Source organism: Colletotrichum graminicola, assembly GCF_000149035.1.
Source record: "Colletotrichum graminicola M1.001 genomic scaffold supercont1.78, whole genome shotgun sequence".
NCBI classification, from domain to species: Eukaryota; Fungi; Ascomycota; class Sordariomycetes; order Glomerellales; family Glomerellaceae; genus Colletotrichum; species Colletotrichum graminicola.
In genome coordinates, this window is record NW_007361082.1 from 2,313 (window position 1) to 18,773 (window position 16,461).

Here is a 16,461-nt window from a genome sequence, read left to right on the forward strand (position 1 = left end):
TATAATTAAAGCTAATAATAGTTTAAATAATTTATTAATAGTTAATAGCCTATAAGCTAGTAACTTACTAGGAGCTAATAGTTCTAAAAGAATAAGGATAATAATCCCCTATACCTTATCTTATCCCTATATAATTAATTTATAAAACGTTACTAAGTATAAAAAGGTATTTAATTTCTAAGTAACTATAGCTAGCCTATTAAGTAATCTCTAGCTAGTAGTAACTTTATTTAAAGGTGTTATAAAAGGTTATTATTTTACTATATATATAGGTAGTTAAATTATACTAAGGACTTTATTTAAGGCTACTTTTTTTATAGAGCTTACTTTATAGTAAAAGATTATAAACTATATATAAAGTAGCTTATAAGTAATAATATAGTCTAGTATATTATAAAGTTAACTAATAAGTAAAGATTACTACCTTTAGCTAAAGTATACCTATAACTAAGAATTAATTAACTATATAATACCTAATAAGTATAATAATTATAAAGATCTTACTAATAAATTACTAGTATATAATAGAGGAGTTACTAGACTTTATAGGCTAATAAGTATATATTAGAAGTTACTATACCCTTTACTAATCTATAGTTAGTTAAGAAACTACTTATATAAAAAGTAATTTAAAAACACTAAAAAAGTGCACTTATATAAGTATAAAATATTAAAATCTTAAGTAATAGTACTATAAGTAGTAGCTAAAGAGTATTAAATTCTTAGCTACTACTAGGTATATACCTATAAGCTTAATAAATATAGTTAATTAACTAAATTTAAAGTAAGACTTATTATCTATAGTAACTAATAAGTAAAACATCTATAAGATACTTATATAGCTATATTAGTAAGTATATTATTTAAAATACTTATAATAATAGCTATTTACTTTAACTTAGAATTACTTTAATATAGTATAGTAAATATATTTATATATACTACTATTAATAAGGTAGTATTTATAAAGATACTTTTAAGCTATTAAATTACTAGCTAGATTCTTTAGCTACTAAAAGCACTATATAAGCTTTAATAATTACCTTTACTATAGTAAAAGTACCTTAAAAAAGAACTTACTATATAGGGTTTTTATTAAGTACTTAGTAAAAATTACTATTAAAAAAGAATTATATTATATTCTTTTTTTATATTAATAACTATATATTAATATATTACTATATAGATAAAGTATAAGTAAGTAATAAGATAGTAGCTCTTTAGTAATAATACTACCTTAAAGGTAAAGGCCTATTATAATAGTTCCTTAGCCTTAAGGTAATTTATAACTAAAGTAACTATTACCTTTAGCTTTTATAAGTAGTATATTATAATAAAGTAACTAAACTACTACTAATAAATAAAGAATATAATAAATTATTACCTATAGTAAAGGCTAAGCTACTACTTAGTAAATATATAGCCTTATTATAAAAGGTTAATAAATATTAAAAAAAAGTAAAAATAATTCTTTATATAGTAGTAATAACTTAGCTAGATATTACCTTTATAGCTAACTAGCTTACTTACTTTAATTATAATCTAAATCTAGATTACTAAAGGGCTATAAATTATATACTTAGATATCTTTATTAAATATAGTACCTTTACCTGAAATATAAAGTAACACTAGGTAGTAAAAATAATATATTTAAGGTTACTTTAGATACCTTATTTATTAATAACTTACTAGATTATTATAGCTTATAAGTATATATATTAAAGCTACTTAGAAGGCTTATCTCTTAATAAGCTAATAAGTAAGATACTATAATAGTATTAACTACTAAGGCTGAATTATTAGTACTATCTTTTACTATAAAAAAGGTACTTTTTATTAATAAATTAATTACTATATTAAGTATTTAACTATTAACTTAACTAGGAACTAAATTATTACTTAATAAGTAAGTAGCTACTAAATAGCTACTAACTATTTATATTAGCTATAATAATACCTAGACTATTAGGCTTATTACTAAGAAGCTTATTTAACTATAGATAAGGCTATAGTATATAGATATTTATAACTACTAGTTATACTAAGAAGTAGTAGTAAATTAAATTACTATTAAATATAATAAGTCTACTAAATTAATAGCTAATAAATTAATAAAGGTACTTAGTACACTATAATTTACTATATTTATAGCTTAATTAAATATAAGTAACTAATATATACACCTTAAAGTAAATTAATAATAAGAATTAGTTAATAATAAAGTAAAGCTTTACTACTAAATAAAGAAAAAGAATATATAAGATATTAAAAAATAATTAATAAATAAATAAGCTATAGATAAAGAATATTTAGTATAGGTACTATAGTAAGTTTTTATATTACTAGTACTAAAGAAGTATATTAAATATAGTAAAACTATATATAAATTAATTAGTAAATATACAGTTGCCCTACAGTGAATTATTAGGGAATAGGCAGTAAAAGGGCCCTACTTTTAGGGTAATTTTACTAATTATATAGCTAGGATTTCTCTAGGATTTCCTAACCAAGAAATAGGGGGATTTCCCTGTTCCTATAGAATTTTAAATAGATATACACAACATATTACATAATCAATTAATTAACTATTATAATCCCTATAATTTAACAACTTGTGGTCCTATGTGGCCAAGAAAAGACTTAATATATATGAAAAGCTAACATTACGCTGCAATTTCACTTTGAACCTTGTTTATTACCTATCCTTTGCATGCCTCATATACTGGCTCTTTGAAGTCTTTTACCAGTTGGACCACCCGCTTCTCCCACCGAACCACATCCGCACCCGTCGCCTGCTGTCCCTTTAGCTCCCCATCTATCGCCAGCTCTAGGGAACTCTTGGGCAAGCTGGCCATACGGGGCACAACCTTGCGTCGCAAGTCTCCCCTCAGAATAAGCAGCTACTCCCTTTCGATCTCGGTTGCGTGACACGCGACTCTTGCTATGGCCCTGCGAGGTGCCTGCGCCTTAAGCGCTCTTTGTACCGTCTTTCCCTGATCAGGCCCCCCCCCCCCCCCCCCAAGGTATCGCAGCTCTTTTCGCGACGTCTTTTCTTCCTGGAAGAGCTTGTGACTTCAGTCTCATGTTGAATTTCTCGCTTTGAACGTGCGTTCGATCGTGCTGGCTGGGAGGCTGGTTTTGAGTCAAGGGCTCGCCATACTGCGAGAGAATCGGCGTGCGCGAGACTTGAGGGGACACGCTATGGATAGAGGCTATAGTTAGTCGTGTAAAAAGCGTGAAAAGACTAGCAAGAACAACACGGATGCCAGGAATACAGACGAGGGGTTACTGAGGAGGAGGTCGTAGGTCGCTTCGTCAATGAAGATTATGGTGCAGACAATAACGCACTTGACGATGAGGATTCAGAGGATACGTCGTCGAATGGGTAAATACAGCAATAGTTTCTGATGCCGAATCCAGGCAAAGAGATATAGTAGAAGCTAGAACAAGCCATTTATCTTGGCCTATATTGTTGCTTTATCTCTTGATACTTTTTTATCCCTGTTTGTCTTCTTGTCTCACAGCCGCTCTAGGCTAAGTCTGCTTGCTGCCGCCTCTTGCTGCCGCTTGCGCAGTCCAGCCCTCTTCTTTCTAGCAGTATATATGGGGTTATTCTTGTCCACGTTTGCCTGAGCCTCATCCAAAGATGGAAATATGGGACGCCACGTGTTAGCGCAATATATCCTCAAGGCAGCTTGCCTGTCCCTAGCCCTGCTTAGGGTAGACTCAAAGACGTGATTATATATAGTTCTTATATAAGGGTTAAGGAGGATATCTATAACTAGCACGTTAACAGTGAGAGCATCTAAGTAGTCCTCAGGCTTAGATGAAGTGTACTTGATAATGTTACTTTCTAGGGTGAGATAAATGTCGTGAGCGGAACAGGGAACGTTAACAGGCGGGGCGCAGTCTGTAAGGGATAGCTATTTATAGAGGGTAGGAGCGTTTGAAGTAAGGGCGTAGGAGAGGAGCTAGTTATAGGCAGTGTAAATCCGGACGATAGTAGCAGAAGCTAGGTTTGCTGGTTTTAAAGTGTTAGCAGTCACAATAAGAATACTTCTTTCTACAGAAGCTCTAAAAGCTTAAGATTTCCTATAGGGTCCATTACCGGTATTAGGAGTTGCCAATAAAACAGGCTTTAGGATGTTAATAGAGGCAGTGGTTCGCTAGGTGCAGTTGTACAGATAAGAGGCAAGTATGGCGACAATGGCAGCAGTAACTAGATAACATAAAATCATAGATATGCTAAATGGACAGATAGATGTTAAGGATTAGATGAAAGAGGTAAGGAGGGGATAAGCAAATAGTTATATTAATAAATGAAGGCTTATAAGCTAAGATTAACTAACTCTGATGTTTGTCTCTTATGGATGACTCTGGTCTTGGTTCATGATGGGGCGAGAGTTGTTATTGACAAACAGCTTATGGCGGAGAAAGCAATAACCAGGGGCTGACGCCTCCTTGTCTGTCTCCCGTCATTTCGAGACGGCCCTGACGTCTCTGTGGCGGGCTTCGTTGTTATTGATCTCCTCACTAGCCTCAGGCTGTTTCCACGGGTTCGATGTTGATAAGGCAAAAGGCAGATGAATCAAGAATAGCCCTGTACCATCATAAATCGGACATGGTTTCCATGCCGCAGCTTCTGCAAACCTCCCACTCAGCATCATTCATTATCACAAATGCGTCACGTCCTTGCGCCAAAGACCTGTATCCAACTCTACGACCTAAGTATGCCTCCAGAAACATCATATAACTGATCTAATGTACCCCAACGGAGCACATTTGAGGTTAGATAACTATCCACAAAGACACCGCGTTGTAGCAAGACAACTTACTGGCATCTCCGCTCACGCCAGCTCATGCGCTTTGTAGCGGTAACATACCCGCTACAAACAAATGCCAAGCACAATCAGCAGGCTCAGTTCCTAGACCCGCAATACAACGCCAACAATCAGGCGGGTGATGCTAAGGATGAAGAGAGGCCGCCATGCTAGAAGAAAACTGCCGGCAAATCTATCAAGGCGTTTTTAGCCTGTAAGCCGTGGAAAAAGGCCACAGAGGTAGGCTTTTTGTTTAACCCCCAAACAAGAATAGCATAATAACAGCGGGTTCGCTATGTCGGAAGTGTCTATCCATGGGTTCACGGGCAAAAGAGGATCAGTCCAATGAGGCCCAGCAGGCCATTGGAAAGAAACTTAGCAAGAGACCACAGATAGACAAGAGACACCATCAGAATCAGCAGGCCACAGGCGAGATGGAAAATAGTAGTCAACAGATAGTAAGAGAGGGATATGCTAAGACTTAGTACAACAAAGGGCAGAACACTAGCTACAACCAGAACGAGGCATAGGAGGGTAAACAATCTGGTGCTCCCGGACTATCCTTAATGGGGGCTGGCCTCCTTGGCTCCCGTCGGTCCCGTAAACGGAACCCGTCGGGATGTCAAAGGTTTACGTTGCCAGCCAATGGCAACCTCTAAGACTAGTAGCGCGCCGAACCCCACCGGTACATAATCGCATGCCGCTGCGCAAAGCCTTAGATGCGTCACCGCCTGCCGGGAATTAGAGCCTAGGTGGTTCACAACAGGAAACAGATAGACCTACGGCCCCGCCTCATGGTAGGTCAATGTATCGTGAGGGTTCTAACGCCTGGAACAGTGGCGATGCAGGCAGCCGTCAAGTCTGTGCCCACAATATGCCTACGCAAGCGACGATTGGTGTTGACCAGTTCTCACCTTAGGATTCCCGGCTGTTCCAAGATTAGGTGGCTCAAGAGGAGAAATAGAAGGACAGAGAAGCGGTTGCAATTGTCTGGGGCTCACTGTACCTGTGAGATGTCATATGTATTCCCTTAGATATCACTTGTTATCGTACCCTAGTAAGAGCTTTGATGGAAATTGTAGTTTTGTATTCAACCATCAATATTATGTACCCTGACGGCTTCCTTCCCGTCCATCTGTAATCTGGCGTGATGAGTTGACTTTTCTCTTTCATGCTTGTCTCTCCATCCTCGTCCCTCAGCGATTCAGCTTCCGTCACATCTGGACTCGACACATGTCGTTGGTGTGTCATTCCTCCCAATTTCCCCAACCGCGTCCCAGCCAGCCACTTTGTTTGCTTGTTATTTCCCGATAGACGATCCATGGACCGCAACCCGCGGGCGGCACCAGGGGTCGTGCCAATGAGCTCATCCAACACACAAGACGTCCGTGTTGCTCCACTCCATCGCTGAAGAAAGCGACCTGCTGACGTAAAGGTGAAAAATGACAGCAAGCGTGTAGTGTAGCCAAGCCATCGCGAGGCTGAAGACGAAGAACAGGCAACACGTTTGGGGCCCGCAATGTAGGCTTGCCATTGAGGAGCTTGAACGTGCCCTATACCTTGTGCGTCCGAATGGGAAGCGTTGGAGCGACGAGTTTGACCGGCTGATGAGGCCGCGGGTGGTCAACGCGATTAGGTGGCGGTACAACAAGCTTGAGCAAGACAATATTTGGTATTATATCAAAGGCGACGAGGTCATGTATGCGGCATGGAGCAGGGCGTTTCTGAATAAGAGGTTGGGCGATTTAAGCTTTAGTCGAATGTACGCAGAGACGCTGTTGCAAGGGCCTTCTTCGGAGGGCGACGACGACAACAACGATAACGATGACGATGAAGAAAAAGGTGGTGAAGCAAGGCTAGTGAGGAACGAGGATGAGGACACAGTGAGGCCGGAAGATTCGATATCAAACGTTGAGATGGGTCGACTGCTCGCGATTCCAAAGCATAATTCTGGTTCATTGGAGGTCCTGTCGTCTGAAGTGATCCGCCAGCTGATACTGCGTGGAGCGGAAAACCTCATGGAGTTCAAGTGGCACATCAGTTTTCAGGAACACGGCGTCCCGGCAGCAGGGATATGGCGACAAGGAGAGAGGTTGTGGGAGCAAGCACAAGAGCAACAAAGTGAGGCAACTGGTGATATTGCCGATCTGTAGTGTGGTGGTGAGGAGGAAAATCCTCCTCTCAAGGCTATGGGCAGAGGCTGGCGAAGAGGTGAGGGGCCTAGGAGGTCACGTGACCTCCTAGCACACGGGCCCCCTTATAACACTCCCCCTTAGGCTCTGCTAACTTAATAAATATTATACATAGGGGTAAAATAATAGCCTAATCTAAAAGCCTCTAAATCTAAGGAGTTTTTAAAGTATTTAATAACTTTAGTAATATATTAGTAATTATTCTATTAGTTTAGTAATAATTAATCTATATACTAAAAACCCTATATAATATAAAATAAATTCTTTAAATATATATTCTTTATATATATATTCTTTATAATAGCCTATATAGCTCTTTAATTTAATTTATTTATTATACTTAGTAACTATATAAAATTCTTATATTTACTTAGTGCTAGTAGCTTAGTAAGACTATTAGTAATTATCTTAGTGCCCTTAATAAGTTAAAAAGTAATATTCTTTTAAGTATAAACCTTTTATATTATTTATTTATCTTAAATATTAATACTTTAAGTATATACTTTATTAAAAGGATTTATTATATTAACTATTATATTAGTACTATTAATAAAAAAAATAATTAGTATATTTATTAGTTAGCTAAGAAGTTACTTAGTATAGTAGTAAATCTACTTTATAGTAATAGTAATAAGTATAAGGTTAATAAACTTTACTTTTATAAAGCTTAAAGTAATAAAGGTCTACTTTTTTAACTTCTAGGTAATTAGTAATCTTATAAAGTAAATAATATAACTACTTATAAAAACCTATAATAGGTAATTATTAATAAAAAAAGTATTTACTATTATATAGAGGCTAATATTAGTAAAAAGGTTAAGTTTATTAAATAAGATACTATAATAAGTAATACCTTTAAAGTAGTAAAAAAGATACTTAATAGTAGCTAGATAAGTAAATAATAGGCTAGTATTAGTTTATAAGAGCTTACTAACTATAAAAGTAATATCTAGGTATATACTAGTAGCTAACTAGTTAAGGTAGCTAGTTTACTTAATATAGACTTATTAATTAACTTTAGAATACTTATTCTTTACCTATATAGTAAATAACTTATAGTTAGTAAGTAATAAAGTCTTAATAAGTTAAAAATTACTATATCTTAAGTAATAAAGTATATTATCTATAATATATATAATAAGTAAGCGCGCTAGATAAGTAAGCGCGCTACCTAATTATAGCTACCTTATAAATATAACTAAGAAGTAACTATAAAATAATAAAATTAATTTAAACTACTTAGAATCCTATTCTTTAGATATTTCTTTATTAAACTAGTACGTTTATATACTATATCTAGCGTTCCTATAGGTACTATACTACTATTTACCTATTTTTATCCTTAATCTATAACTACTACTCTAATATGTTTCCTCCTTAATCTAGGTTATTACCTCTTTTTATAACTAAATATCTTATATATTAGCTATAGTAAGACTTCCTTTTTATTTAAGGTAAGTTTTCTTAGTTTTTCTATATTAGTTAAGTAAGTTATTCTCTTCTTAAAGGCTTTAACCTTAGCCTTTAATAAAGTATTTTTATATATAATTCCTAATGCTTTTTTAAGAATATACTTAGTAGCTATTAATTTATATATTAGGGAGCTATCTAAATAATTAATAAAGTAATCCTTAATAAGAGTTCTTTAAGAAGATATCTCTATTACGTTATATAGTGTCTAAAAAGTCTAAGCTAGTAGTGTTATTAGAAGGGATCCTAAAGGTGTTAAAGTATATAACTTAATATCTAGCTTTAATAGCATACTTTCTATACTTAGAGGGATAATTCTTAAACTTTTAAACCCTTTTTAAATATTTTTTTTATAAAAGCTTACTTAAAAGCGTTATAAAATACTAAAAAGAAGTTATCTTTTATAATATAGGTATTACTTTATTATATTTTATCCTTAATTTCTTAACTATATACTAGCTTTAAAGGCTTAAAACACCTAATATCTAAAGGCTAAAGTAAATAAGATAAATAAGGTAGTATATAAAAAGTAATAATATTATTTTTTTTATAATATAGCTTAAAGTTTATAAAATAGTAACTTTTATACCTATTAATAATAAAAAAGTAATATTTTTTTTATATATAACTTTAAATATTAATTAAAGTACTAAAGCTAATTTAGGCTTTTTTGCTTTATTATTTATCTATTTTTAAATACTATAATAACTTAGTTAAGTAAAAGACTAGATTTTATATACTAAGTAGAGAGGAGATTTTTACCTCTAATAATAATATATAGTAGGACACTATAACTAAATAAACTAATAGCCTAAATAACTATAACTTATTCTTAATTTCTAGGCTATACTATTTTTAAATTTAAATATCTTTTAGAGCTTATAATAACTATTCTAGATATAATCTAGCCTATTATAAAGCTAGTTTTATTAAAGTTATAAATATTAGACTTTATAATATTATATTTTATAATTATATTTACTATAAGGTAAAACTATATATTTATTATATCTAGATCTTTATATTAAGCCCTCTTATAGTTATACTTATAAAAAAAACGTGTTTAGAGCTCTAGTGTTTATTTAATAAAGTTTAAGGCCTAGCGCTTACTAACTAGAGGCACATTATAGTTAGTAAGTAGTTAATTAGCTATTTCTTTAACACTACTAAGGTAGGGAGAAAATAATTAGGAATCTAGGTTAAAAATAAACTTAACTAGCTTCCTCTCTTTAAGTTTTATTAAATTCTATAAGTTAGGTATAATATTACGTTATAATAGTGTACCTTTTAATTAACGTGTTACTAAATTATAACTAATATTATATATCTTTACTATAGCTTAAATACTAAGTTTTAGATCTTTTTTATACGCTTAGACAGCTAGCTATACCTAGGCTTTATTATAAGTTGATTTTATTGTTATTAGTAGAGGAATAAAAGGGAAAGGTTAGATAGTTAGATAGTTATAGTTTAGTGGTGCGCTTACTTATCTGGCGCGCTTGCTTATTATATATATTATACTTATATTAGTTAATAAAAATCTTATTAGTAATAAAGCACTAGATCTAGAAGCTAAGAAACTAAGAAGCCTTACTAAGGTCCTTTAATAAGTAGACCTTAGTAAGTATATTATATACCTTTTTAGTAGTCTCCTTATTAGTAGTAGCTACTATATTATTATTAATATATATTAAGGTATAAGTATTAAGGTCTTTATTAATAAAGAGGTAAATTTTTTTCTTAACTAGGTAAAAGCTAATTTTTTCTATTTTACCTTTAATTAGTATAAACTACTATAGTAGTGCCTTATAAAGGCTATAAAGAGCCTTATAAAGTAACTATACTTTATTATTATTAGTAGTATAACTAATAAGTTAATAAATATAGGTATAAGTACTATTAAGTATAGAGGTAATAAAAAAGGTAGTATTAAAGTTATATATTTTATATACTAATCTATATAAAGTAATAATAGTAAAAAAGAAGTATATAGTAGTAATAGTAGCTATAGTAGTATATACCTTTTATAAAGACTATTTATTTTACTTATAGTTACTATAGACTACTTATCAAGCCTTATATTTAATAATCTTATTTTTTATATTAGTTTTAATATTAAATACTTACTTACTAAAAAGAATCTGTATATTAGAAAAAGAATTAATAAGGGTATAGACCTCCTTATTAATAAATTATTAGATCTTAGTATTATAAGCCTACTTTTAGTAGTACTAGTATAGGCCTTCTTTAGCCTTCTTAATAGTAAATAAAATATTATATCTAAGGAGTAGTATATATAATAAAGTAGTAGTAGTAAGTATACTAATAAAGTAATAATAAATATTATTATAAACCTAAATATCTATAGTAAAATAAGCCTTTTTATTATACTTTTAAATACTAGTAGTATCTTAGTAGTAGCTAGGTAGCTTTATAGTGCTAGTATAGTATAGTTAGCCCTCTTTAGTAACTAAAGTAGTAGTAACCTTAGTAATAAGGTCTAGCTAATCTTTTTCTATAATAAGGGCTAAAAAGTTAGCCTTTTACTACTCTATATTATAAAACTTGTCTTTAGTAGTATCTATATTATTAGTTTATTAAGTAAAGTATATAGTAAAAATAAGTTATTATTAATAATTCTTTAAAAGAGAAGTTATATAATAGCTATTATTAATATACTTACTATTTAACTTAACTCCCCCACCCTATATCTAAGCCACCCCTATATCTAAGCCACTATTACTACTACTATTACTACCACTATTACCACTTATTTCACTATCTCTGCCGCCTACCTATATATAACTTTCGGCCTTGCTAGGTAATTCAGATGCCCTAGATTCATCCGGACTATCTATATTACTAGGATCTAGACTTTAGGCCTAGATTATATCCTCTATAGTAGTAAAGGTGCTATTAGGAGATAGGCAGACCTTTTTCCTCTTATGTAACTATATATTATCTAACTAGGCCTGTAATAAGTTAACCTGCCTTTCTAGAAGGGCTGCTTTAGATGCCTACTTATTATAGCCCTTTTATAGCTTTCTAGATAAGTAATAGATAGTATAGGTATCTAACTTATCCTTACCTAACTAGATTAACTAGTGTAATTAATGCTATAGATTAGTAGATTAATAAGGGGTTAACTATAGGATAGTAGATTTAGCTTTATCCTACTGCTAGCTACTAGGCTAACTTGTCTGTTAGCTAGCCTAAATAATCTAATAGGCCTTAGTTACTATTAAGTTAGATAAGGGGCGTCTTATATATATAGGCTATAATCTAGATAACCTCTAGCTGCTACTAATATTAATAGATATAATACGTTTCAAGAAAAACGAGGCGCGTCTCGGCCGGGGGGTTCATGCATTGTATTAGCGCTATGTTTTGGCTTGGTTGCTGGTAACCACGCCATGTCACGGGAAGTCTTGTCCGGTTGTACCGAGCCGCGCGTAGTTGTCACGCGTAGCTATAATACCTATTAAGAACTAGGGGCTGGCAGTCGCTTTTTTGTTAGGCTTAGTGTATAAGATAAAGACCTTCTCTAGCTATTTAAGGGTAGTATTATTAGTTATCTAGCTATTATTAGTTACTATAAATTACTATAGCTTATATATATTAAGGTTAGATAGGAACTACTAGACCTAAAGTGATTTACTTTTATATATAACTAAGGGGGGTAAGAAGCTACTAGTAGTAGATATATACTTAATAATAGATACCTATACCTAGGATCCTAGCTGCTTTTTCTAGATATATTATAATACCTTAGAGCCTAACACTAGCCTATTACCCCCTTTACCCTCTATAATACTAGTCTTATCTATATTCTATCTGTTAGATAAATAGATCTCCTAAATAGTAGGGATACTGGTAAGGTAATAGAAGAAATCCTAGATAACCTTAGGGGAATAGGCTGCCTATTACTAGGTATTAATTACTCTAGATTAGAGGGTTCTAATAGATAGATTTTACTATATAAATTAGGCTATCTATTTCCTCCCTATAGGAGGATGCCTATTACCTATTATACGCTCTACTAGGCCTTTTACTTATTAATAGTTAACGTATCTACTAAGGGACTATTAAAGGGTGATATAGGCAGCTAGATTATCCTCCTAGGCCTAGGATAAGTGCTGCCTATCTTTAAAGGCAGTATTCCTGCTTTGCCTGCTGTAGTATTAATATTAAAGTGTTTAATATAGTATACCCTATGCGCAAGCAGCAGCCTGTATACCCTTTCTAGACTACACCTCTAGAAGGGCCTGTTAGAGCTTATCTTTAAAATATTGCTTTATAATAGGTTAAAGAAGGTATCCTGAAAAAATAGCGTTATTTAGTTATAAATAGTAATTGTTATAATAGTTTAAAAAAAGTAGTGGTGTTAATAAAGGAGGGGAAATACGGCATTTTTAGGTGGCTTAGATGTAGGGGTGGCTTAGATATAGGGTAAGGCAGTTACTACTATTAAATTAGTTAATTTATTAATTATAAGACTTTTTAGTAATAGATTAATATAAGTTAAAGACATAGGCTAAATACTAGGTTATTAAATTAGGCTTATTAAATAGTATATTACAATTAGTATTTACTAAGATAGTAACTTTATTAATAGGGTAAAGAATAGTCTTTTTAAGCCCTTTATAAAAATAAATATTATAATAGTAAATAACTTACTTCTTACTTAGGATATAAATATAGTAAATATAGCTATATAAAGAGCTATATTTAATAAAGTAACCCTTTATTACTTAAGGCTTTATCTTTATAAAACAAAGGGGGCACTTATTGCCTTTTTTATATATATATACTATATAACTAAAGGTATAAAGATATTTAATATAAAGGGGCTTATAATTAATAATAAGGTTAAGCTTATAAGTAATAATCTTATAAAGGCTTATTTTGCCCTTAGTAAATTAAGGTAAAAAGCTCAGGATTTATACTATAGTATTAAAGGTATAATCCTAGAGCTCCTTTAGTAGGCTATTATTAATAAGTAATATATAAGTAGCCTCTATAAGTATATAACTAGCTTACTTAATTAATTTATTTATTAATAAAGTATATATAATTATAAAGTTAAGCCTTATACTTATAAAGTAAAGATTATAAAGTACCTTCTTTAGCTTAGGTGTATTATTAAAAACCTAGCTCTTAATAGTAAAGCTAGTTATATTAATAAAAGTAATATTAAAATTCTTAATAGTATTAAGTATAACCCTATAGTAATAAGCTTATAAGAGTTAAAGCTAATAGTAGCTACTATAATAGTTAAAAAAATAAAAAGTATATTTTAAACTAGTCTTTAATAGTAGTTTAACCTTAATAAGGTTAAAATAGATCTCTTTACTTATAAAAGTAAAAAGTAGTAAAGTATTATAGCTAATAAGTTTAGTAAATTTAGCTAAGTAGTAGGCCTTATAGTAAAAAGTATTAATTTTAGCCTAAGTAAATTATATACTTACCTAATAGTAGACCTTAATAACTTATAATAAATAAATATAAATAAGTTAATAGTATATTATCTTAAGAGTTAATTAGTACTTACTTTTAACTATAGATAAAGTAAGGGTAGTTACTATAGGTATAGTTAACCTATCTATAATATAAAGTATATAGATATTAAAGATCTATTTAATAGTAGCTAATTAAGCCTTAGATTTAGTATTAATAATACTAGTAGTTATTATAGCTTAACTTCTTAGTAAAAGTAGTACCTTAGCTACTAGTACTAAAGGTAGTAGTAACTATAGTAATAACCTTATAGTAAATAATAAAGCCTATCTTTTACTCTTTATCTTATATAAGTATATAAATAGTCTTAATAACTATAGCCTACTTAGGCTTCTTATTATTATTAGTATAGTACTTATATATATTAAATAAATATATTTTAAAGTAATTAAGTAAGAAGATAACTTAATAGTAGTTAAAGTTTTTACTATAAAGGCTAATAATATAGGTATATAAATACTATATATATTTAAGGGTATTATTAAGGGTCTTATAATCTTAGGCACTACTCTTAGAGAATTTATTAATAAGAGCTCTAATAGTGTCTTTAGATACCTTAGGAATATATTTTTTAAGTACCTTTATTAAGGTATAAGGATTACTATTATCTTATTATCTTATATTAAAAAGCTTATTAATTAATATATTATATAATAAAATAAAAAGGTTTTATATAATATTATAGTTAGCTTCTTAGGATATAAAGGCTATAGTATCTTTAGCTAGTTTAGGAATATTATAGTTAATATACTTTTTAACTTTATTAATATAAAAAGTAATACTAATAAAAATAATTTATAAGGACTAGTTTAACTTTTTTTTAAGCTTAAGAATAATTAATAAGACTATTTAGTAATTACTACTATTAGCTATAATAGTAATAATATAAGTAAGTTACTTTAGACTATAGTTAGCTTAACTATATATTAATCTTTATATATTTTCTTTACTACTATAAAAGAGTATATTTAAATTATTATATAATTTACTACTATTTAATAAATACCTAAAGTATTAAATTAAGGTAAATAAATAAAGTTAAGTAACTACTACTTTAGTAAGTAGATTTTTATAAGTTATTTATAGTAAAGGTATTTAGTAAAGGATCCTTATTAAAGTAATATTAAATAATTAATTACTACTTTAGTAAATAGATTTTTAATTATATATTAATAAAATAGGTAGAGGTAACTAATTAATTAAAGAAAAATTAATATAGGCCCTAGGCTTATAACCTATAGGAGTAAGCACAAGAGCAACAAAGTGAGGCAACTGGTGATATTGCCGATCTGTAGTGTGGTGGTGAGGAGGAAAATCCTCCTCTCAAGGCTATGGGCAGAGGCTGGCGAAGAGGTGAGGGGCCCAGGAGGTCACGTGACCTCCCAGCACACGGGCCCCCTCACAACAGAGGTAGAGGCGCTGCGCGAGCACTGCATAGAGCGTTAGAACAGGCTTTGAACCGTGCGGCATCAAGGCGGGGAGGGATCCCTTAAGGTGATATATCGTCATTTGCGATAGAAGGGATCTAGGGCCAACTACTAGGAGGACTAAGCTAAGCTAGGCATTTTAAGGATAATAATTATTGTTACTATTATATATTAAGTAAGAAAATATATATACCTTTTTCTAATCTTTAAGGGATAAGGATAAAAGTCCTAAGTTTGTTATAGAGATTAGAGTTAGAAGTAGTCTAGGGAGGATAGGCAGTTATAGTAATAGGTATTAATAACTTAGTAAGTCTTATCTTTATTTATAATATCTCTACTAAGGTAACTAAAACTAAAAAGCTAGCTAATACTATTATTACTATTACTACTATTATTACTATTATTACTATTACTATTAATAGGCCCCTAGTTAGCTAAGGCTTAGTATTAAGTTTAATATTATGCTATAGTTATTACCTAAGCGCTTAGATTTATCTAGTATAATTAAGCGTTATATAGAGGAGCGGCAACCTAAAGGGCAGAGCATAACGTCCTAGGAGGTGCACATTCTCAAGAGCAGGTAAGTAAAGCACAGTTCTAAACCTGCTAAGCAGTTCGCCAATAAAGGCGCCAACAACAGCACAAGCTACAGCGTGAACAATAGTAAGTTAGAACTAAGCACGTGCATTATGCGTTTTAGCCTTACCTAGTTTAGACAATTAGTGCGTACGGAGGGACAGAACTTATTACCAGACGACCTTTATTGCTTAGGAGAGAATATGCGTGAAGTTATGCTTGGTTTATGATATATTATGGGTTGCTAACATACAGGCGCTTAACAGCCCATATTCTGTCATCAATACAGTCTGTTGCGTTGGCAGCGTCCAAAACCTATTTTTTAGTCCGTGCGCTGAAAACACACAAAGTGAATATTGGCTTTATGCTAGCCCGGCCAGGCCTATCGATGGATAATAATGATGCCAGCCCATCGTGATGGATAACAGTGATGCCAGCCCATTGTGATGGATAACGGT

General features: G+C 31.4%; 1 protein-coding gene across 1 annotated transcript; it reads left to right on the forward strand.

Moving 5' to 3' along the window:
• Positions 1-6,428: 6,428 nt before the first annotated feature.
• Positions 6,429-6,974, forward strand: GLRG_11215 (uncharacterized protein; the record flags this gene model as incomplete). Its single annotated transcript, XM_008101900.1, has 1 exon — positions 6,429-6,974. The coding sequence occupies one exon, from the start codon at positions 6,429-6,431 to the stop codon at positions 6,972-6,974; it is 546 nt and encodes a 181-aa protein (XP_008100091.1).
• Between the last annotated feature and the right edge of the window lie 9,487 nt (positions 6,975-16,461).